This window comes from Chroicocephalus ridibundus, chromosome 1 (assembly GCF_963924245.1).
Source record: "Chroicocephalus ridibundus chromosome 1, bChrRid1.1, whole genome shotgun sequence".
Taxonomy (NCBI): domain Eukaryota; kingdom Metazoa; phylum Chordata; class Aves; order Charadriiformes; family Laridae; genus Chroicocephalus; species Chroicocephalus ridibundus.
The window spans coordinates 210,618,301-210,643,649 of NC_086284.1; the positions used below are offsets into that span (position 1 = coordinate 210,618,301).

The 25,349-nt window shown below is 39.2% G+C and overlaps 1 protein-coding gene across 1 annotated transcript in view; it reads right to left on the bottom strand.

Moving 5' to 3' along the window:
- Window positions 1-25,349, bottom strand: part of SEMA3A (semaphorin 3A) — a 171,214-nt gene that overhangs the window by 40,609 nt on the left and 105,256 nt on the right. The window contains exon 6 of the mRNA XM_063323554.1: window positions 21,208-21,327. Coding sequence (XP_063179624.1) covers window positions 21,208-21,327 — 120 coding nt within the window. The remainder of the gene's footprint in view (window positions 1-21,207; window positions 21,328-25,349) is intronic.

Genomic DNA, 25,349 nt, shown 5'->3' on the forward strand with positions numbered 1-25,349 from the left:
CCATTGTTTTATATGTGAAGATACGCATGTTTTCCTCATGGTTTTCCCCATGGTTTATCACTACATCATTCATCAAGAATAATTTAATTTGTCATTTGATTGCTTAGCCACCCAGTTGCATAAGATCCTTTTGTAATTCTTCACAGTCTTCCTTTGTCTCACTACGCTGAATAACTTAGTATCGTGTGAAAAATTTTCTCATCCTGCTGCTCAACCTCTTTTTCAGGTTATTTATGAGCATGTTGAACAACGCAGAACAGATCTCTGTGGAACTGTGTCTATTACCGATTGTCTATTAAGATAAATCTTTTTAGACATCTGAAAGCATCAAAATTCTGTAAGCAGCTTAAGCTCTCCACCCCAAACCCCAGTAACTCAAGCTACTAAATTCACTTCCTTTCTTTCTGGCATGCATTTAATAGCCTTCAAGTTATACCGACACAAGGCCTAAGATAAATAATATCTAGACTATAGTGTACCATGGTAAATATCTATAATTTTATATATATGATCTACCAGGGCTTTGAATGCAACCTGTATCACAAGAAACACAAAGCTACAGCTTGAAAATTTCTGCATCACAGCCTGTGGAAGGATACATCAGAGAACACGGATACCCATTAGCAGACACTCTTCTGGGCTACTGGATCTGGAGAACCTCTTGTCTGAATACACTGTTTTTATAATCTTAAGGTCTTAATGAAAAGGGTAAAAAAAAATCACTCAACCAAAACCTAAACACATTCCCAAATGGTTGAATGATTTGTTTCTAGCACAATGGGTTTTGTAAATCACAAGATATCAAATTCTAAAATAAATCACTATATTATCAGGCATCAAAAATCTAACTTTACACTGGGCTACGAAGATAGTGTGGGGAATCCCATTTGAGTCAATAATACTGCTGATATAGTACGGGTTATATAAACTTGCCCTCGGTTAGCATATTGTTATTCTTTTCTTTGCCTCTCATAATTTTGCAAGTCAACCTAGAAACAGTAAGAGAGTCTAGTATTAAAGCAGGACTGATAAAAGAATGATAGAAAAGTAGTTTAAGAAAATGAAAATATGTATTTCAAAGAATTCTGTCAGAGTGGTAGCAGAGGAGGTGTGTGTGAGGACTATGCACTGTAACTGTATACTATAACTAATGCTATAGCCAGAGTGCATGTGAATATACTTTCTATACATTTCTTACCACTCATCTGGGATGAACTCAGATTTTCAATTAGTGACTAATAATCCTAACTACATCCCTGAAAGCAAAGCGGCCGCACAGCCTCATATTAGAACACATTCATTGTACATCACGGAACATATTTTGTTGAATAACACCGGTGTTTCTTACCGAACAAACCTCAGGCCGTTTCACCATCTAGTTAAATCAATATGGTTTAGTCAATAAAAGAGCGGTTCTTCATGTTATAGCGCCCTTGCTTTTGTTACCTGGTGGTGTTGGGTTTTTTCCCCTCTTCCATATAACACAACTATATCTATGGAATGAAGCAAATAAAGGAAGAACAGGATACACACGTTCTGCTGCAGATAGGAACGGATTCATTTCTGTTCAGAATGAATATAATGATCATAAAAGCACCATCATGATTATACGTGTGGAGAGAGGGAGAGAAACGTGGTTGATAATTTCGTAGGTTATAAAGCTAAGAAGTGAGTGGTGTCAACTAGTGATCTGTAGTGTGCTCTTCATTGTTTCATTAGCGGAGGAGCTGTTTGACTTGCCTGAGGCCTGATGCACACTTGTGTCTAACTCCAGGGCATCAGACCATGCTTACAACTCACTGTTTAGGGTCATGATGAATCAATCAGCCAGATGGTCAGCAGTCACGCAACACAGCCCTCTCCATGGACTACCTAGCATTTTTGTACTGCTTTTCTTTGAGGGAGGGAAAGGAGATGTTGTCCATAGATGAGGGACTTCTCCTTGACTCTCCTAATTGCTCACCCATGCAGCAGAAGAAAGAATGTCATCCATGAACGTGTATGTTCCAAGTATTGAGACTGCCCTGCCTCACCCTGCAAAATTAAACAGGTTCGGTATCAAGCGGTCCCCATGGGAAGTTTAAAATAATTCAGTCAGGGTTGACCTATTTCATACATTCAACACAGCCACAAAAGAAGCGCTGGAATGAATTTCAAGCTAGTTTTACTGAATGGAAAACAGGACTTTGATCCAATAATTGTAAAAGTCAGTGTGCTGCAGCTATTGTGGATAGATAGGATGACTTCAAATTTCTGTGTGTGAAATATTGAGTATTCTGCAACCCTAAAACTGTCTCCAATCTGTGAAGCGCTCAACAATGCTGTTACAACAGTTCAACACTTTCTTGTTTAAAAACAGTCTCCCGTTGGCTAAAAGTCCAGAAAGCATGTTTTAGGAAAATTAATTTAAGAAATATTTTGCAATGATTCATTGGTTTAAAAAAACACAAGCAGACAATGTGGAAGAGTGCTTTAAAAAACAGCATACATCAAACAAACATGTCTGAAACATGTTTAAGCATGATCAAAGAAGAAACAAAGCCACAGCATAAACATGATCAAAATAAAATTACAGCTAAAAACACTTCTCTGATCTCGCAGCCAACGTGAACAAGCTAAAAATAAAAACTTAAGATTTTTATTGAAAACAATCAGCCCCTAGAAGCAGATTATTAAAGCACACACCTTTTTCAGTCTCCTTTTTCTAGTTGTCTTGGCTGTGGAGCTATTTCTCAGCTCCCACACGACACCTTTCTAGCGCCACTTTTTGTGTGCCCTCCTGCCATTACCAGCTCTGCAGACGTTTCGCTGGCAGCAGCCCATTAAACTGTCCTTCAAGAGAAATCTGGCTCTTTATGGAAACGACACCTTGGTCCAGCTGCCTCTATGATTTATACGCCATTGTTTGCTTAGTTAAGTAATGGAAACATGTTTTGCTTGTCTCAGCATTTCAGGTTGCGAAAAAGCTAAGGGGAATCGATCTGCATTCGTTCTTTTACAACTGTTACTCTTTAGCAGCAACAACCACATGCACACACACACAGTCCAATAGCAAGAAACAATAAAAGTCAGAAATTGGATTTCTAACTGAATTGTATTAGCATTTTAATGAAGATCTATAAACTTGAAGGCACAGAAATTACCTTTAGCTGTCAAGATTGAGAAAGCTGAGGGAACAGAAGCTGGGGTCATCTCTTCATCACTTGACAGGAGCCAAAGGGCAACTCTCTCAGGAAATGTTTTGTAAAGAGTTTGAACTGGATGCCCCTATTATTGTATATTTACGGTCAAAATGACTAATTTATCAGTTCACAGTAAGAAAATTCTAGGAAACTAGGGAAATTTTATGCTCAGTAAAACTGCAATTGCTATAATTTAATGAAAAGTACTGGAGAGTGACTGAGGCCCTGAGGAGAGGAACAAGACCAGGGAAGCTGAAATTAAAAATTTAACAACAACAAAAATAGACAGCTACTCAGGACTTCATAACTACGTAGAGTGCCCGTCCACTGAGACCCAGCACAGAGAGCAAGCACTGTCCTCAGAAAATCTGAACTTGCAATCACAGCGAGCTCTGCTACCCACAGAGAGGAGGACTTGCAGCCCCAGTCACAAATGTGCCCAGCAGAGCCGCCCGCCATGGGCACGTCGTCAAGGCCACCGGGGGACAAAGCTTTTAATATATGGTGATGAGAGAGCTAAGTTGGTTTGTGGTTTTACACACTTGAATGTAGTTTACAAAACACCAAAGCTTTTAATGGTGTTCTTCCAAAGTCCCTTCGTTTTAATTCTTCAACTTTCACATCCCTCTTGCTGATGACTCAAGCAAACGCAGCCAAGCTCTCATGGATTCACCGCTTGCAGTGAAGCTCCTCAACAACATGGATGGCATCAGACCACATCCTCCAGGTGGGAATGCTCTTTGCACAAGGGATAACTTGTGGCTATTATGGAGCTAATATGAGGGTTTTGTGGCAACTTATTGTCAGATGCTGACATGGAAAGTCGTCCCAGGGACAGACCACAGAGTAGAGATGTGATTTAAAGACACTGTTTGCAAAGCCATGGGTAGGCGGAGGTGGATGTGTGGCACACAGGCCACGCATGATTGAGATGTTAGCAGCTACCACAGCGTAAGAAGCCCTATGGTCACTCATTGATGTTGCAATGGAAATTCTCATCAGAAAGAGTTTTATAGACTGGTGATATTGATCAAGCGGTTTGTCTTTGAGTCTAGCCAGACTGATGCTGAGGAACGATGGATCTTAAAATAGTCTGTTAGCTATGACAGTTAGTTTCTCCTTAGAAGCCATATCCCTTTGTTTTTTTTTTAATTTTTCAAAGATGAGTAAAAGAAATTTTGGTGACACAATCATATTATAATAAGGGCTCATAAGTTTAAGGTTTAGCTAAGGCTTCTTGTAATTTCATTTGCATATATATATTCTTAGTTTCTTTCTGATTCAAAACTCTTCTCAGAATTAAGAGAAAAAAATCATCCTCTCCGCAGAATCTGGCTGGTTTTCTTCAGTGGTGACTTGTGGGAATTTTTTGTGACATAAAGAGATTACAGATTTTCAAGGATGAATGGTATTAAAAATAATATTAACATATCACTCTTCCATCGTTTCAATAGATGGATGCAACACAACATAACAAACAAAAAGACACACATTACAAACGATGCACAATGCTTTTACATGTCTAAATTCCTCCACATTTCAGTGCTACTCTTACATATACACCAAGAGGAATCTAGTCGTTGTGGATTTTCAGGGCTTTGACCTTGAGTGACACCTATGGATCATTCTGGTTGTGACAGACATTAAAACTGAATTAAGTGGAGGTATTTTTTTAAGGAATTACAGATTTATAGTTGGGGCGAAAGCAAAGAAGGGCAAGCGTAGTTTGGAGCGTTAATAATATACTAAGGTGTATAAGATGGACACTGTCTGGATAGCGATAAGAAGAAGAGAAGAAGGGGATGGATCCATCGGGTGCACCTCCAGAAGAGCCGGGTTTTGTGTAAAAGCAGCCGGGCGGCCCGAGGGGACGAAAGGCGAGAGCAGCAGCCTCTGGCCTGGAGGGGCTGGAAGCGGCCGGGGGGACCGGGCTGGGGGGACCGGGCTGGGGGGACCGGGCTGGGGACCTGCCGGGGGCACCGGCCGAGGCTGCAGCACCTCAACGGCACCCGGCCACCTCCCCAGAGCCACAGGATCAAACGACCTTAGGGGGAGCACAACCTTAATTTGCGGTACTTAACACCTCTCAAGGTGTGTAAATGAGCCTCCGAGTACCAAGGCTGGCCACTGCTCGCCACTGCCCCCAGAGCTCTTCCTCCGCCGCTGCCTTAGAGGCATGATTCCGTAGGAATATTTCTTGGGAGCAACATTTTAGCTCATGCAGGAAGGAGAAGGAAGAACATGTTGATCTCTGATGCAATTATCAGTTTCTGAAGCCTTTGTTCTAAAGAGACAACAATAGTTTTGATTCCCTGTAATGACTAATTATATGGTGAAGAAAAGTGAATACGAAAGTTCAGTAAAATTATAGCTTAATTCTCAACGTAAATTAGATTTCTCACAAAACAATGCTTATGATCTATCCACCCTATTTAATTTAAAAGAGGTGATTATTATCTCTTTACAGAACAACGACCAAAATTAACACCTCTTTTCCATTGCTCACTATGTTTTAAGGTGTTGTATATCTATCAACACAATTAATTTTAAACTGATTTACTTGTCCCTCAAAAAGAAGAATCAGGCAACTGCGAAAACCAGTGTCCACAGAAGAGAAAGTAAGGCTTGCAGCATATCCTCCATTTAGGAATACTTTAATCTCAATTTTCCGCATTTCTTAATGTCTCTGCAGAAAAAGCTAACGAGAGTTCCAGCTAAGAGCCTGTTTCTTCCCCTCTCGGTCATTTATCTGAAGTTTTTGACATTGATGCCTGGAAATAAAAACACTGGAAAGCCTGTGCCTTAACTGTGTAACCTACATTTTTAGAGCTCTGGATGAGTGACAAAAACTAAATATCACAGTCTTTATGTTAAAAAGTGATGTATTAGGGGAGCAAGTGAAGCATGGAAAACAAAGAAATTTCTGATTTGGGGTGTTACACACTTTTGGCAATCAGACTCACGCTGCGGGCTTGCATAAGCTCTGAATATTCACAGGTGGAGCACAAGTCTCTGGAGATGCCCAGGCAGTTTATGGTAGATGACCCAAAACTCAGAGACCAAACCTGTTCCTCTCCACTAATGTGATTTTCTCGGGTCTTCCAGAATGCTGAAAGATGTGTCATTATAATCTTCCTCTTTGCAACTTGGAAATTTGAGGGTACAAGAGCGTGTCCTGAAGGCGGAGACAGCATGCTGCAGCAGCACCATCAGCCAAACTCTCGACACGGCACATTGCAGGAGACAAGTCCCTGGCTGAGTGTGAGGAATAGCTGGGGATTAACAAGGCAAACACATTCCACTGCGGGGAAAGTGGGACAGCCTTCATCAGCATGACTGGCAAAAGCACGAAACCCCAAACTGAACAACAGTGGCTTGACAAGTCTGCCTTTAGCCTCCACACATCTCCCGAGACCTATATTTCCTGAGACCTAAGATTTCTCTGTCAGCTCCATAGAGTGCACAACCCTGTCTCCAGCAGAAGCATTTGTCCACACATATATTACTTTTTTCTGCCTACAACAGAACGTGAACAAATATGTGAACAAATATGGCCTTTGTGTCAAAAATCATCTATTTTGAAAACAGGAAGAAAAAATTCCAAATTTTGTACTGTCAGGTTCCATTTGAAGTGTGTGGAAGGGGTTGTGTAGCTGTAAAAACAATCTCCTCACTGACACCATGTCAAAAAACTGGACAGGACTCTGCCATCATCTCAAGTCTCAATGAGGGATGTTCATTCATCGGGAAATGATCATCAGCCCGAGCCAGTTCCCATGAAGTGATCCAGCAGAGAACACTCCTGTAGCAATTTCCTAACCTATCCAATCTCCTGTAATTTCATTTCTTTGTTAAAACCTTTAGATTTGGCCCCAAAACTGAGGTCATTTTGTCAAACTATGAAAAAGGTTTTGTTGTTATAATTAACTTTTACAGCTAGTGTAAAGCAACTTGACACAAAATCCATTAAAGTAAGATTAATGAGGGATGGCAGCGAAGACTGAAAAAAGGGCTGGGTGAATGACTGGTTTTAACTGATCTGTCAGTGTAGCACAGCAATATAAAATGCAGTAAGGCATCTGTAAGCGGAAGCAAAACCCCTCAGCACAACCTGAGGTATTCAGAGTGATAGCATCAGTTATGACAACCTCTTTCAGTAGTCATGTGAGCGTAATATGTGATTCCAACTTAATTTGGCTTCAGTCAACATGAGGTATTAACAGGATTTGTAGCAACTGAAATAATGTACTAGTTTATTGAGGATGTGAAACTCAGTTCTGCTCATTAAAGAAAAAGAAAAGAGAAAGTATTAAATAGCACAGGTGTGATGAAAACCATGGAGCTGCTTGAGATGATAGAAAAATCTTGCAACGTTACCTTTGCATGGCTCTGTTGGAAAGTTGTTCTTCTCAAACTCTGTTTAATTGGCATATACTTTTATTCTGCACAAGGAAAGCCTCCTTTGTTTTTATTCACTGACAGCATTTCAGAAATATTTGATGTAATTACTGTGACTTTTAAGAACGAAAACCTTCTTGGAGTAACATTGTATCCGACTCAAAATTTTAGCATTTTTTAAAAGCAGTGAGGGAGGAATTTGCAGCACACATGCTTGCAATACATAAACAGCAGGGAGAGGAATTAACAGAAAGTTTAGCATAAGTATTTAAAAAGTAATAAGAGTATGAAATGCAGTAAAAAATATAGGTCCTGTAATAAATGGGAAACAGCGGAACATTTTTTGAAGAATGCTTTCTACTGACAGGTCTGGCAAAAAAAAATTAAAACTGAAAGTATGTCAAATATGGAGCAGAACTGAGTATTAAGAATGACAACCCATTTACACAATCTTGTGAAAAAAGCTGATGACTCTCTAGTCCATGTTAAATATCTCATAGGACTGTTTTGCACCTTTCCCTCTCATGGACCTTCTTCTGCCTTTGGTGGAATTTCCTTTAGCGAAATAGGAGAATAGGAAACAGACCAAAGGTGCGGGTAAGTAAGTAGAGAGAGCTGTGCCCTGTGACTGTCAGATTTTACAGCGTGTCGAATGTTATCATAGAGCTCAGGAAATATCATTAATCTCACTGACATCAGTGGAACACTTTTTACTATTTATATGGGTATTGAATTTTGCTCAAACGGCAGTAAAAGAATCAATAAACACCAATCCTCAGATACATGTCCATATTCACAGATAATGTATTATCAATGAACGCTTTCAAATATTTCATAAGAGCTATGGAGTGAATGGGAAAAATGTGTAATCCAGTCTTTAAAATAACTTTTCTTCTGTTTTTCAGAACGATCATCTGTAAAAAAAGTCTGTCCCTGAAAGGTTATCTGGTTTCTTCTTATACCGACCTATCTAATCAAATCTTCCCACAAATCTTGCTGCACTTACCTGAACAGAAATCTTTACAAACCTACCAAAAGGAAATTAAATTTTTATATAGAAACATATGTTAAAAATACACTTTTCCATAATCCAGGAATCTAACAAGAACACAGACCTATCACTTTAAAAGGTAAATCAGAAAGGGAACTCTTTTGCCTTCATTTACTTAGAATGCTTGTTGCAGCCCTAAGTGCTCAGGAACATCAAATTCTGCTGGAAGTTGTATAAGAGACGGTAGTCTCAAAGATTGACAGTTTAACCCTTGTTTTTGAAGAAGGTAATTGTCCATGATAACACTACGAGACGTCTCACCTTCCCAACATGCGAAACATTCAGCCTATAGCCACCAGTGATACAGACCTGAGAACAGAAGGAAAACGAGCTACAAAAACCATACCAACTGGGAGCTCAGTTTTAGTGGGTTACTCTCAACAGTCTTTTTGGACATGGAAACTTTCAGACAACAATGCCGCTTTAGAGATTGAGATTCTTAAAAGCAGTGTTACAACATTCCAATAATGTGGTCATTTATCTGTAGACTATCACATCATCTGACGCATCACTGCTTCTGACTATCAACTATTAGCTGGTGAATACCTCTATACCTTGACATATCTTAAATGTTTCCGTAAACTTTACCACGTCTTTTTTACTGTATGGTATGTAAAAGCACCTATCTACATCTTTAGAAAGTCAAATCTAACAGCCAGATATTCAACAAGGATAGATTGATATAAATCCACAGAATCCAATGGAATAGCAAAGGACAGGTTACTTTAGACACCACTCTGCAACTTAAAAGCTAGGCATTGAAGTCTGAGATAAGGAATATAGGGTGCCCCAAAGATCAAGGGGAAAAAGAAGTGCCACTTTGGCAATGCAGCAAAACGGGAAGTTCAGGATCTATTGCACTGTCAACACGTAAAGGCATCAAACAGGGAACCATTTGTCAAGGTTTTTTTTCCTTTTTTTTGTAATTTGTCCATCATATCTGAGAACTGTCATTCTGTGAATAAGGTATTTGGGGCTTCGTTGTTTATTTTCTCTGCTATTTAGTCAAACATGCTACATTTACAAATGAAAAATAAGTATCCATTTGCCTCTCCCATTTGTCCTCTTCCTGTTCTTTAGGACAGTGTCATGAATAAGGCTCTGCATGCTAAATGATGCTGGTCATGACATCTGTTTCACCCTTTTGTTTTGCAGGTGTTGCCTGGTGGAACCTGGGGAGGAACCCAGTGAAGTGGCTCAAGTGGGACTGGAACAGCATCTATCCTGGAAACACGGGTTTGCAGGACTAAATGAAGAAAAATCACTAAAAGATTTTGTAGCGATTAAAACCCTGAAAAGGATGAAAACTGATCTACTGGGAAATTACATGCCATATTGATATACAGTTTTGTAACTAAGTGTTTTCTCTCCTGCTCTGTTTAAAGGTTACAGAGATATTAAGATGTCCTACAGTTACAGCACAAAAGGCCTGTTTCGATATAATTTCAGAAATAATGAAAGTATAAAATCTGCAAGGAGTTAACAAATCTGAATTTAACTACAACAGATGCTCTATCTACATTTCTTGATCTCACGTGCTCTGTGTGACTACCTAACCACAAGGCATTGCGTTAGGCCCAGTCCTGCTCGAGTAAAGTCAACAGCCATAACTCCGCTAAATACAGAAGAAGGAGCTTGAGAATGGAGCTTAATATTAGCTTTGCAATTCTTTGCTTGTGTGACTTTTGAATTGTGCTCTCGAACTACCTGAATGTGTTATCAGTGTTTTAAATACATTGATGTTTCCACTTTGTTGTAAAAATAGGCTTTTAATACAAGACAGTATTTAGCAATCTAGTACCAACCATCAGTTTGATATCAGCCGTGACATTATTTAATTTTCAGAATCACAGAGGTTAAAGCTCACTGAACTATAAACAGTTGGAAACATGGAGTGTAATCCCAAGGCACAGCTCTGCACAAGCTGTAATTTAAATCATATTGCATGCTAAGCTGAAAAGGCAGTGCAGGTCCCAGAGGGCATGAATAAATCTGCAGTCACTGATTTGCCACACACATTTGTGTTGGGATTCTGTAACTGTGCAAATGTGATGTCTTCCTTTAGTGCAGAGGACCTGTCATCTACTGAGATTTGTAATTAAATAACCCAAAGAACAAAAGCAATTACTTAGCCTTACAAGCATTCAGACTGGAATTTACACGATTTCATGAACAAAGAGAAGGGGAAGTTATGGAGACAGAGAGAAAGGGAGGCTTTGAGTCTGCAACTTAATTCGCCTGTGTCTAGTGCTAGCCGAGATCTTAATGTATAGACCAGGTATTCACATACCTGGCTTACTTTGAACTAATAATTCCATCATCACAAACTCCACTCTGAAGTGGATGTTTCTCCATCTAAGGAACCAATTATGTTTCCAGCTGGCTACGTGCCACATCAGGTGCCGGCTTTGAGCAATCAGTTGTGTTAATTGCAAGCAACACTGGATGCCTTTTGGGACAAGCAATTCACGGTTCAGGAATGTTAGTGTAAAGGGGGTTAGGTTCAGCCCCATTACCAAGAAGAAATCACAACGTTTGTATAAGTTGCAGACTAACAGTTGTAACTTTATAGAATGGGAAAAAGAGGTAGGAACAGACTAAGGGACTGTATCCTCACATCATAAGCTCTGCTGGGTGTGCTGGGCACCTCAGCTACTTGATGGGTTGGTGGCTATGTGGTGGTGGAGCCCTTCATATTTTAAGCTCAGCTGCTCTGTCCTCCCATTCCCCTGGTTCTGACAAGTATTCCGATACAGGCCAACAGGGCCAAAGTGTTGGCTTGAGAGAAGACTACATCAACTGTCCATGAACATGAACTCTTCCGCATTTGTTGGCATTTTTCTTCTTTGTATTTGTCATGCTGGGAAAATAACAGTTAAAAAATGTATAGGCATTGTTTGATGTAAAGGAAATAAATAGTCTAAGGGAACAAATTACAGTGTATTTCATAAATGGATATTGAAGGGCAGATTTATATATAAAACAGCCATTGAAGAAATAAAGCATATTAATGAATTGAGTTGAGCACTGCAGTGAGTAGAAATCATCAGATCTTTCTTGGCTGCATTGGGGATATTCTCATTTATTATCAGCTAAAGATCTGGCCTGTGGTATTTTTTAGTATCTAACTTTTGTCTCAGTACCCAAATAACAAGTTTTAGCTAGTCTATCTGTTCGCAAGGGTTGATTTCTAGTATGTTTACCCATGAGTCGTGGCACCAGCACTATTTAAAAGAAGAAACCTGCCCAAATGTTGGAGGTGATGAATGGGAGGCTTGGACTGAATGTTAGAGATAAAGGGAGTTAGTGTGTGGTGGGGAGGGGGAGGAACTGGTACAAACCTCAAAGTCTGCAGGTGCTTAGAAACTGTGTAGAGGCTCAGGAAGTGTCTCTAATACCCTTTAGGGGCTCAGTCCCTGGTATCCCACATGACTGTACAAAGAAAACTTCTTAAAACAAAGCCATCTCATTTCGCCCTTTAACACAGACTAAACCATTGCCAAACACTTTTGCGTCTGAAGCTGTGAATTTCATTAAATTCAATGCAACTCGCTCAGCGCTCTCTATTTTAGTGCGGCTGAAACCTCTAATTCTCCCCCCACCACCCCGCGGCCAGCGTGCTCTAGTCACATCACACTTAACCTTTGCCTTGGCTTCTCAAAAAAGAATTTGTTTCACTCTATTCACAGCTTCAACAGTTTGGCAAACTGCACTTGAGTGCTGCGCTGGCCCTTTATATTGAACACACTAATCTGATTGTTTTTCCACTCTACAAACTTTGGGTCAACAATCAAGCTGCTGCCAGAAACTAATTAATTTGCAAACAGGCCCCATTTTCACAGGGGGAGAGCTTTTGAAACCTATGTCAGCAGAGCTGGTCACACCATGGTGACATGCATTGTCATGGCATCCACTTTTCTGGGTAATTCTCCTCACTAATTTTTCACCACACACATGAACTCAAATTACCCAGTCAACAGTAAATCTCTATTGAATGCCCACCAAACTCTGAACGTGGTGGCCTGAGAAGAGGAAATTGGTATTGACGGGGTCAACACTCATTAAATTGATGGCTAGAGAAGAAGAGGAAAAAAAACACAACACAAGAACATAAAAAAAAGATTCAGGGGTATGTCATATCCCAATGAAGGGGGCTGTAACAGACCCGTTCCAGCTTTGTTTAAATCAATTAGTATTCTGCTGTGTGATTCCCTACAAGCCAATTTCTGCTTAACTTTCATTGAAAAACCAGTTGGTTATTTTTGTGAACAGGGAAGGAGGCATAATTTGGCAGCTAAAAGTCACTGTTTTTCAAGCATCAGAACTGTGATGAGCCCTCATAGAGATCTCGGAGATCATGGGAATCCTACTCGAATTTTCAAGGCCTGTAACACAAAGGCTTTGTCTTTGGCATCCTGCCACCTAATCTGAACTTTCCTTTTCCTTAAGCTGATTTGGATCTTTGCAAAAATAATAATTACAAAGGAACCCATGTTGTGTAATTTAAAGCGGGGCCTACACAAATAGCAAAGCAAAGTGCAGCCTTAGAACCTGAATACTACACCTGTCCTGGACAAATTGCCTTTTTTACCCTATTGAAATTCATCTCCAGGGCAAGAGGAGAGGTTTCCCATGAACTGATGCATGTAGGTAATGTGTTTATATTTATACATATATGTATAGATATATATAGATAGAAATGGTCCTTTTAATCCTGTATTAACTGAAAGTACTACATAATGCTTTCTAGTAGAGATTTTCGCCACAGCTACCTCTGCTTCAGTTACATACTGTTTGTCACCTTCCTTATGTGAAAAAGACCATCACTTTACTAAGCTGTCCATTGTCAACTTTACAAGTTATCCATTGAAATCAATACATATAAATAAACAATCCTCTTATTTAAAAAAAAAAAAAGCTAAAAAGCTTTCTAGAGAACGTAGGGACTACTGGTAATCAGACAATTGCTGGTGTCTATTATTCAGTATGAGAAGGGTACAGAGCTGGAGACATGCAGGACCAAATGTGTGACTCCTGGAGCGTACTCATGCAGCTGGGTTCTTACAGTTCTGGAGGCGGCACATGAGACTCAGATTTGTTCATCTAAAGCAATGTCTATAAAAAGCAACTCAACTGAGTCATCAATTTGATTCTGAACACCCAAGCAAGATCACCCAATCTGCCCTGTACAGCCAGGTGCACTGATTTATCCACATCTAGCATCTAGCCAGAGCTTGTTCTGGACCATTCGTCCAATTTCATCCCCAGAAAACTCAGAGCATAGGTGATGGGAAGGGCTACACTTTCAGATCCCACCCCAACATGAAGCTTACTGGGATTTACTAAGTCATATTCCCCACTGACATAAAAATCCTAAAATTTAGCAATTCTAAGGCACATCACCAAGAGATCAATTCAGTGTACATGAGTGACCATAGATCCCCAAGCTGGCAATCGTAGCCAAGTCTCTATTTAGAGAGAGACTATGCACTGATCTGTTTGGGACTGGGGTCATATCCCACAGCACTTGTTTTGAGAGCTGTGAACTTCCTTCCTAAAACTGTACTACGTGCAGCAGACAAACTTCTCTGGTCTCCAGTAGAAACAGTGCACAAAGCATCGGACTCTGACCTCCCCTATTATTTTTGATCTTACATGCTCTATAAAGAGTCACAGTATGAATGGCAGCAAAGTGTGCCTTCCAATCTACACTCCCAGCTGGTTATTTTTGGTGTGGATAATAAGGCTGACCAAGCTAAACCCCATAAATGAGCCCACGGTTAACCATGTAACACATATATATATCCCAAGTCATGTGTTCCTGGACTAATTTGTATCCTAACTTCCCCAAGCATATTGTGGCTATAACTCAGACCAATATGTTTACTGATGCAAGTCTTTTTACCCCAGGTCATATTATCTAGAGCGTCAGGAAGTCTTCAAAATGTGCAGTCAAACCAGGAGAATGTCTCACTCTGCTTCATCTTTCCTACCCTCTTTTTCCACTCCAGCCTCAAAACTTATCCTTTGTCTACATTTACAAATTTTACATAACTAAATGCAACAAAATATCATCCACGGCACTGAAATTTAATTAAGAAAATGACCTAATCATAGACTAGTGGGGGGAGGCAGAGAGAGAGAGATAAGATCTATTTCCTAGAAGGATTTAAAATAATTTCATTCAGGCCACTTGACGGGATGTTAAAATTTTTCTGGTTGTCTTTACCCACCATCTTCATGATCTTCCTCACATCTGGAGGAACTGTAAAGCATGTTCTCTGACAGATACTTGGTCTTTGATTTCTGAATCAAATGCTTCTCTTAATTTGTATAAAGATAGAGGGAGCAGTTATCAGACAGGATGAGTCAACTGGTTCAAATACATGAGTATCTTCTGATCAAGTATTCAGATGGACCTATGGCTTCCTGAGTTGTAACCATTTCAGGTCAGTGACAGCACAAATGTCAATTAATAACGTAAGAAAGAAGTGATTATTTTGTGATTTCATAAATTCTACATTTCTTCCAAGAGAAAAAGAACGGGTTGTAATAAAAATGTATAGAGAAAAGACTTGTTAGATTGCAATGAGAAAAGCAATTTAAAATTCATATTCAGACTCTCAAATTTGGATCTACAGACTTAAGGGAGAAAAAAAAAAAACACAACCCTGTAAATTGAGTTTGTATTCCATTCTGTTCACATTATTATGCCACCGTCACCATAGTTTCTGAGTACTTCCTAGCACTGTGTTAGGTGACATTAGCATTTGTCACACATGGAATTTATCACTGTGAAATTATTTATTACTATTCTTAGCAATGAAGATAATGGGAATGGCGGTGGGAGGGTGTATTGAGTGAGAAATGAGACTTGCATATATGGACATGTTTTGCTCCTGCAAGGGTCGGAGTTGTTCCTGCCTGTATAAGCAGTGGTGGGAAAGTGCGGAACTTGGTCCACACTACAGCCTGCATGATAGGAGATACCAGCTGACTAATTTGGTTCAAATATAGAAATGCATATTTTAAATGCAAGAGAACTTTGGGGGGGGGGGGGGGGAAACACCAGAAGAACAAAAACAAAACCAACACACAAAAAAATCCCCTCACTGTTTTCACTGGTGAGATTGTTTAATTATGCCCTTGTAAAATTATGGGAATGCAGACCTAGGAGAGACTTCTTAGTCTACTCACTTCAGCCCTTTGTGATGTCAGGCAAGCCTGCTATATGACAACACGTAAAATGTTATTTAAGTTCCTCTTAAAACCTATTAGGCTACCTCACTGACTACTTCTGTTTGGCAGCTTTTTCTAATTTCATTCCCTGTGGTTTGAGACTTCTAATTTGAAGACTAAATATATTCATGTGCAGTTCATACCCTGCTTTTTTAAAATGTCCTTTATTTAAATAGCTCTTTCCTTGCTGGAGATTTATTGTATTTGTAGCATCTATCACCTCCCTTCTCCAAGAATATCTCGGATGTACTTTATGAAATAACTCCCAGGCACAAGGATGTTGGATTCTTGTCTATACTGGCAGCTCAGCCATTTTTCACATCTGCTTACATTTGGTGGCATGTATTTTAGTGTCTTCTCTACATCTGGATTGGGAATGTGTAGAAGGTGAGCTGGAAAGTGGGAAACTAGGAAGGCATTTAGTGACAAGGGAGTGGCACAGAAGAGCAGGGTGTCAGTGGGTATGTATGTATAGGTGGGAAAAGGATTTGGTGTGGGTGACCAAAGACAAATTATAGATTCAAGGATGCAGCAAATGAACGCATCCCAGTCTCAGCAAGAGTAGTTGCAGGAGAACAAATATTTATTTCTAAATATCTTGGCATATTTAATACATTTTATTAGAGAGGTGAAAATCCTATAAGCTAGCTGCAGTCTTGTCTTTCTTTTGCCATACATTCCTCTACTCTGCAATACATATATATTCAAAATGACGTGTGTATGTTGCCAGTGCTGGGACATCTTACAAACCGCCATAAGCGGAAACAACATAAAGTGATATCTAAAGTTCTGTGTGAATGCCAGAAGAGTATCAAGTCCGTGTTTTGTGCCTTGGAGCCTGTGAAATTTAAGAGGTCATTTTCTTTTTTATTGAACAGTCGCTCAGTTTCTATAATTCTCAGCTGTTTATGTAACCGTAAAGTAAAGATTACCAAGGACAATAACCCCAGGGGACTAAGCACAGCTACTACCCCACTTTAAAAATTAAGCCATGGAAAGTATGCTAAAATAATACCATAGAGCTAGTTTAAACCCATAAAAAGCAAGGAAATTCCAAGCCAAGGCTGGAAATCCAGACTGACAGTCTCTCCTAACCCCAGGTCTAGTAAAGAGGGTGACCGAGGCCAGCATTCCCTCACTTTTCTGGGGTGCAAACCAGATTCATAATACTATCATAATGCAGCTTTTGTGATTTAATTTCCTTTCAAGTCTTCTGCAACCCAACTCTGACTTGCTTTTAAAATAGATGTTTATGGTTATTCATTTTACAAAATGGTAACAATTTAAGGCCAGATCCCCTGTGCTCAAGTCGGGGAAGATGAGAGCGGCTCCCAGCTTTCCTTCCACTCCCCTAATCTTCAGCTTGAAATCTGCCTTCAGTACATTGCTTTTGCGTTGCTTAAGCATTTGCTTTGGTACACTGCACTGCCATTTCTTCCTCTTGCCTCCAGCCATGCCCTCAGCCCTTGCCTGAACGCTCCTGTGGATGCCGTACAGCAAACACCACGTGGAGCTCACCAGGGAACTCCCTGGTACCGGGGGAAGCTGCTCCGACCTGCTCACGCCTCCTACTCATCGTTCTTTTATTGCTGAAGCAGTTCATAGAAGCAGGATCTGATCTACGCTTTCTTGAAATAGGACAAGCTTTTGATGGGTCTGAACTATAAGAGGCAATGGCACATTTAAAGGAAAAGATGTTTTTTGCCTATAGGCAAGACTCTGTAAGATATGTATGTATCATCAAAGTTCCTTATAGTAAAGCTGGACAGGAGAAGTTTTTTTCAGTTTCAGGTTGTTTTTTTTCTGAGAGTTCAAACCTATTCTTGACCCTCACTGGGACCAACTAAGACTGTCAAATCTTTTTGTGCAGAGAAACTCCATGCACTGACCAGGGGAGCCAATAACGTCCAGGGTGAGCATGCACATGGCTTGTAACGAAGTACACGAGTCAGTCTGGGGCACTGAACTGTGGCTTTTCGTATCCAAGATGACTTCCCTGAGCACCAACTTATTTTACTGTGTTTTCGCAAATGCCTCCATGTCACTTCTGGCCAACTCTGTATCAATAATTAAATATAGACTGCCACAGTGACTGATGTATGGTTCCCTACCTTCTAGATGAATGCCCAGACTACACGGCTATAGAATCAGTCTCCCTTGCTTTATTTGGCTTGGTGACTGTTTAATTATTTATACAAAATGAAATGTCTTTAGAAGCCAGTGATTATTTAATATCTTTAAAAGACTTAAAAAGTCTTTAAGAGCTGCTGATCAGCACCTTCCCTTGGGCCGGGCACAGTTCAAAGCTCTCTTCCCAGCAGCATTTAACCTCTTAAGAAAGGTGGAGCACCTCCAAAAAGTGACTGTGTGATCTCAGTAGGAACTCTGTGGTCATACTTAAATCCAAAAAACTTAATGGTTCTGTGCAATGTTGTCCTACTTTTACACCGGTTCAGGATGATATTTAAATTCTGTGAAAAGTTTGCAAGTTCTAAATGTCTTCTCCTCTCCATTTTTGGTACCACACAGCTGTGTTTTCTGCACCTTGTCAGCTCTGATCTTAGCCTTAGTATGGGAAAAGCACGTTTAAGTTCCTGCTCCGAACAAAGTAAACGTTAGCAAGGACTTTATTCCCAGATGCCTCACTGCCTAGCTATTAAACTCCATGGGAATGAGGGTTTCTTTTTGTAAGTTTGATCCGAACTGCTGTTCTTATCCAGCTTTCAGCATATGCCCTTTAAAATAGTGTATTTTTAACCTGAGGCTAAGCACGCTGTAGAAAGCAACTAGAAAAGCAAATTCACCACTGCATAGAAATCCATTTACTAAACAACATATAAAGGTCTGCAAATTTAAGGTTCAAAACTCATTTATACAGATCTTTAAGAAGATAGAGTACACCTCATCCTTCACTGAGAGCTTATTTCATTAAAAGCATATCCACTTTAAATATGTGCAAACACAAAACTTCTTTTATAATTATATTTAAAAGAGACAAATGACAAAAGAAAAAAAATAATAAAAGGACTAGCATGCCTGTAGAGTTTCAAACACAAACAATTATCGTTTTTGGCTTCCCCTGTTAGATACAGAAATTACGAGTACTGTGCGGAAAGGCTGCCAGGACCTTATCACAGGGAAATTAACAGTAAAGTCTTAGAGCCTTTAATAGGAATGTTGCAGTGCAGATTTTAAGCCAACCTTTCCATATTAGGAATGTAACCTTATTAAGTTGCAATAGAGAGATAGATTTCAAAAATGTACTTAAGGATCATTCTCTATTAGATTATAGACAGTTATGAGAATCATTTCTAAAGGCCTCAGTTTGATTCTTACCTTTTTTCCAAATTAGCTTGAAACTTCTCATACTGGAATATAGTGTAAGAACTACACTGAGAGTTGAAAATCATTTTCACCCTGTGCTACGTTAAAAGCTGCCTTTCTATTTTTACATTCATTTTGGACAATACTTTAATTCTAGAGATCTTGAGGTTCATCAGCTCTTTATGTGCAACTGTCTTCTGCTCCCCTTCTCGAGCACAAAGCAGTTGTGGTTTCTGCACCCTGTCAGATGTAACCTTAGTGCTAATTTGGGAAAAGCAGTTCTCACATTTAGTGCTGAAAGACTGATAACCGAATCCACAAAGGAATGACACATTTTCAGCGATGAAGTACAGGGGCTGTGGACAATGGCTGTGCTTTCCCACTGCATAAATCCTCCTGACTCAGCTGTCATTGTGCAAACCTACTGCACAAAAGCAGATTTTGCTTGCATGATTGGACTTCATGTCATCACGACTATCACAACAAAAGTGGGTGTTCTGTTACCTTTAACATATTATTACTCCACCAGGTAACGAGATAGTCTGTAACTCTTGCACTTTACTGTCTCCTGAATTCCAGAAATCTTGTCTATTATTATAATAAAATAAACCCATGAACAATATTTCTGGGTTACTGGGCAAGCACGGACTGTAGAACTGAAATGTGACAGACCTGAATCTCTCCTCACAACGGTTCACATGAATTATGACAAAGCTAAATTGAACAGGACTTCATACAACTTGTCATATACACATTTATCTGATACATATATCCAATGTATATATCTTATATAGAGTTGTTTATCCCACCTGCAATAGCACTTTGTGGTTTTAATTATGAGTCAGGGATTGAGTTTGTTCTGGATTGTAGATACAGCTAATATGATAACCAGTATGATAACAGAAGCTCCTGACTGCAGCTAATAAGAAACCTTGTTGTTAAAACACAGTCTGCTCTTACACATTAAAAATTTGTGTGAACGGTTTGCCCTAAATTGCAAAACCACATAAGAAAACCTGCACGGCAGCACAGATATAAATAATGTGGCTAAGGAGTGAAAAATGTCTAAGAACAAAATACTTTGTGAATTCAAAAACAGGAGGGCGGATGCAAGCAGTGTGTACTGCAAAAGTGGCTAGTCAACTCTTCAAAAATTAAAATATAAATTAACTCAGAGTAACTACAGTTAGTATTACTGGCTCACTTAAATCAAATGTCAGCTTTTTCAGATGATGAATTCTCATTTCCAAAACATTCATACCCTTGTATAGCTAAAGAGCTAAAGCCAAGTGTAATTCCATTTAAGCCATTGCAATTTTGACTTCAGTAGAACTTGGATAGAGTCCTCAGATGCATTTTAAAGTATTTTGGTACATGAAGCCAAACCCAGATTTTCTCTGAAACTCTCTCTCTCTCCCCATAGACACAAACAAACAACTACAGGCCTGATTAGCAATATCCTTACAAAAATGCAAGCTATTATGCCTTGTTGAACTATTGAATATTTTGTAACCCAATAGCCTGGAATGCCCAGGACCCCTTTCACTTTTTCCAAACTATTGGCAACTCTGGCCTGCGCAGGAAGCTCTGATTCACTTTCTACTGGACTTTGGCGGCCGGTGTCAGACTGCCTTCAACCTCGTCAAAAATTAAAGTCTGTACAAGGCACAGTCCTGCCCCAGGCTCTGTAGCTACTTTGTGCTGACGTGTGGCTGATGCCTCCACAAGCCTCAAGCTTCTGTCCAACTTGCACCCTACAGCAATCTGCTCCTGTGGCATGTCTGCCTTAGCCGTAGTGTCTGTATATGTTTTAAATTTAATCACACTCCGCAAATCTCAATGTAATTAAACCAAAAATGCTTCTTTATAAATCACTTTTGATTAGTTTAACTGGTTTAAGACAAAATTCTGCTCCAAATAAAAGAGGGGTGTATATGTCACAGATGTTGCTGGAATGAAGCTGTGTGCTAGTCTTTAGATGAACATAACCGGATAAATGTACATTTTACATACCATTTAGCCACCGGGAGTCATGCTGCTCTGTTCTGATTGGATGGTGATGCCCCAGAGTTCGGAAAATGGCAAAGTCCCTGCCCATGAAGTCTGCCGCTGTGCCAGAGTACAGTTCTCCATCTGTGGGAGGATGTAATTGTCAGCAATGTTTCTCAATTTTCCAGTCATGGTAAGTCAGAGAAAGCTGTCAGTCCTATGTTTATATTACGCTAATAGGGATAACAAGAAAATTACAAAGCAATAAGCCATATGCAATGTATTGTCATTGAAAATATAGGATTAGACCCATTTTCTCAGTGTAGAGCTTAACTGTAACCTCTCTCAAATGAGGTGTATCTCCCGACTGCCAGTGTAGCCTCTTTTCAAAAATGTTTGGATTCCTAGGCTGGAACAGTGACAGCTTGCACACCTATCCCTGGCAAACATTAGTATGTCTCCCAAAAAAACCCTACCTAACTGTGAAGTTACACTGTTTTGAACAGGAGTTTGGACTGGAAACCTCCAGTGGTTCCTCTCAACCTACCAGGTTTTTGTGACTCTGTGTTGGGAACACGGGAGTCCAGCTCATTCACTCCCAGTTCAGAAAGTCATCAAGTGCATTGAATTTTTCATATAGAAATTGTCTTTTGGTTGGTTTTGGTTTTTTTTCTTTTTCCTTTTTGTTTTTTGCTTTTTGCTTTTTGGTTTTTTTTAGCAAGCAAATCCTCAGAAAACAGTATCTTCTACAGGAAAGACAGAACATGCCTTTCTCCTCCTGCCATCTTTGTAACCGCGATGCTGGCAAAGGGCAACAGCTAAGGGAGAGAATAAATGAGATCATTCCCTGCTACCTTGACCCCATGCCTATCACAGTGAACAAGTGAATTAAAAATTGACCTGTGATACTTCAGCCCATAAATGGCACATACGTAGCCTAGCTGGAGATGAAATTCATAGTATCAGAGTCCCAGTGTGCACCTCCTCAGCCAGCTAGAAGTATCATGGAGGAGGCAGTGAGAGACACAGTCTAAATTTAAAGGACAAGGTCAAGTTACATATCTGCCAACTGGTAAAGAGAATAATAATCATAAGTACATAGCAATCAGACCCACAGAAAACAACCAGTGACCAAAGAACAACACATATCTTTCTGGCATTAATGTAGCACTGTCCATGAAATTACTCTGAATTCAAATAGCTAAAAATGCATTATTTAGGACTGTGCCCTTTTAACACCCATATGTGAAATGAGATATCCTGTCCTATACTTTTAATATGGAATTAAAAAGTATTATCCCTTCCAACTGTTGTTTTCAAGCTACCCATCTTAATCAGGTCTTCTGTGAAAAAGACAAATTTGAGGATAAAATAACTCTTTCTTTAAGCTAAAGTAATAAATTTTTCATGGTCATGATGAACTCTACCATATCCTCATTTTAAAACATCCTTTATGAACAAGTTTATCATTTTCATGGCAATTTTAGATATTTCCATGGTGGGACAACCATGTCCAAGCATGCCTATTGGATATCACTGGCATCTTTTCCCCAGAACACTGACACCATGAAATTACCAATTGAACCTACAGTGGCTCTGTACCATATGGTAGTCATGAAAGTCAGGAAGGGTGAAAACATGATAGTGGAAAGGCGTGGAATTGAATGAATTCACAGCAGAGATGAGAAGCCAATAGACCAGTCGTGCCCAGCAGGAGGTGTAATCAGAAGTGAAACAGAACAGCATATCATTAATTAACGATTTATCATTCCTCTATGTCATTTTCAACTTTTTTTAAAGGGGAGACAATCACTTAATTATAGTGATTATTATGTACAGGGTATGCAGCTGAGATTTTAAAGCACATAAAACCTTTTTGCTTGTGAAAAGGTCTTTGATGCTATGCTTAACCTTTCTTTAACCTTAACTTCATTTTCCTGTCTTTCAGTCTCTAGTGAGTTCTGATAAATCAATATAAATCAAAGAGGGAAAGAAAAAAACAACAAGCCCTCTTTCGCTTCTGAGCTACCAACAGATCTAAAGGTCAATCAGGAAAGAAAAATAAAATTCTATCTTTAATACTACATTATTAAAATTTAAACAAATATAGCTCAAAAACTCATTAAATCTTTATATTTGCAACATTTAAAATTGTAAGGGTTTCTGGCACTGAAAGTAACATCTCTTCCAGGTTTGACTCAGTTCAGCCTAAGACTTTTTCATGCTACTAGGCTCCTGTGGCTGGTACTTTTTCATCAGTGGTGACAGAGTTTAAAAAAAAATAATAAAAAAAAAATTAGTTTGAACTGATTTGCTGTAGTCATGCAAAAAGGGGATTTCAACTTCTCCCAGACAGAAATACTGGGGAATACCATTTATTTTTGTAAGGCTTTAGATAATTTTTGCTAAATTCAGGGTGAGCCTCAAGTCATGCCCCAGATGTGCACATCCTTTGAGTTAGTACTATTCAAAAGCTGTATGAGGATTTTTGCCTCCTGTCTAGATAGAAGTACATTCATCTTTGTTTCCCTGTGCAGACCTTATTTTGGACTGAAATTTACTCATTGCTGGTCTAGAAAATGATTCTTTGATGTCATTGACAGTCTTCGCGGTGCTATTTCCATTGTCAGTAGTTTTAAATGCAGTTTTTATTAACTTTAAGAAAGTGGAAATGAACAGTTTGAAAACTGACAAACATTTTTCAGGGGGAAACAATGAAGGGGGAGGAAAAAAAAAAAGAAAGAAAAGTTGTCACTTTGTATTTCCAGCCCAGTAGCATAAAGCAATGGCTGTGCAGAACAAGCTGATGGCCCTCAGATGTTTGCATGGGAAAAAGCTCTGTGCTTTGGACACAAACCACTTTATCCTAAAGAAGTATCATGTTGACATATGAATGCAAACAGAAATACATATATTGACTTTACTAAATACAAAGGCAACAATTAAAGCCCCCAGTAATGCCTTTTTTGGTGGGAGGAACCATTTTTCCACATACTGTAATAAGCAGCATGGAACTGTGAACACCTCCACAAGTTCATTAGAGACAAAGATGTAAAAAACTAAGCAGTATACATTTATTTGCTGAATTGTTTCTATTCAGCTTTTAAAGAAAACAGCATTCTTAAAAAGGGAATATTTTTGGAGAATACAGAAGTGTAAACTTCCTTTTTGAAAGAGATAAGAAAATGGAATGGATGGGGAATATAGGCAAAACCAAGCCTTGAATGTCCCGATTGTTCTCACTGGTGAAAAGGTTCCCAAATGAAATCTGCTATCCTTGGCTAGGAGGTTTATTCACTAAAGTTATGATTTTCAGACATACATAGCAGCGGTTTGACTTCACTCCTTTTAAAATCAACAATCAAAACTCCCAGAAAGTAGAGTAACTCGAAAATCCTGAACCTCATATATACTTCGTAGCAAATTTCTAACAATAGGATAATAAAGTTCTTCCTCAGTAAGAAGCCACTGTATTTCAGATTACATTGATCCATATCTGTGAGTATTAAGGCACTTAAGCTGTTTTTTTTTTAAAAAGAAAAATTGTGTGTTTTTTCAATATCAGTGAGACACAGGTACATAAATGGCTTTGAGGATTCTGGATCATCAGAGCTTTTGAAAATCCCAAAGGGTCATTTCCTAAAGAGCAACTGACTGATAATGGGACAATGCTGTCTCCTTCTCTGCGGTTTTTTCAACTGTCCCAATACAATTGCTTTAGACTAATACATTCAGTGATAATTTTCTCCTGTGATTACATTCTTTGAAAACCGTGCTGCCTCTCATTTTCTTCCTGCCCTGGAATACACACTAGCAGTGCCCAGGGACTGCTTAGTCTCTACATTTTCATGCATTAGCCCGCTCGAATGGAGATTGTTTAGTTAGCAGCACATAGATGGGAATGGCTGAATAATGTCTTACATTACTAGGAACTAGTTATATCATGTTCCCAGCTGGCGTTTACTTTAGAGTAGAGTAGCAATAACTACCTTTAATGAACAACTCTTAAAAAAATAATGAAAAATGTTTGCAGGTGGATGGAACACGGAACATATACTGGAAAAATACTGGAACAATTTAATAATGATGAACTGTTTGTTTTGGTTATGGTGGTTTTTTTTCAAATATTATTGATTTTTTGGGGGGGAGAGAGGGAAAACTGAAGA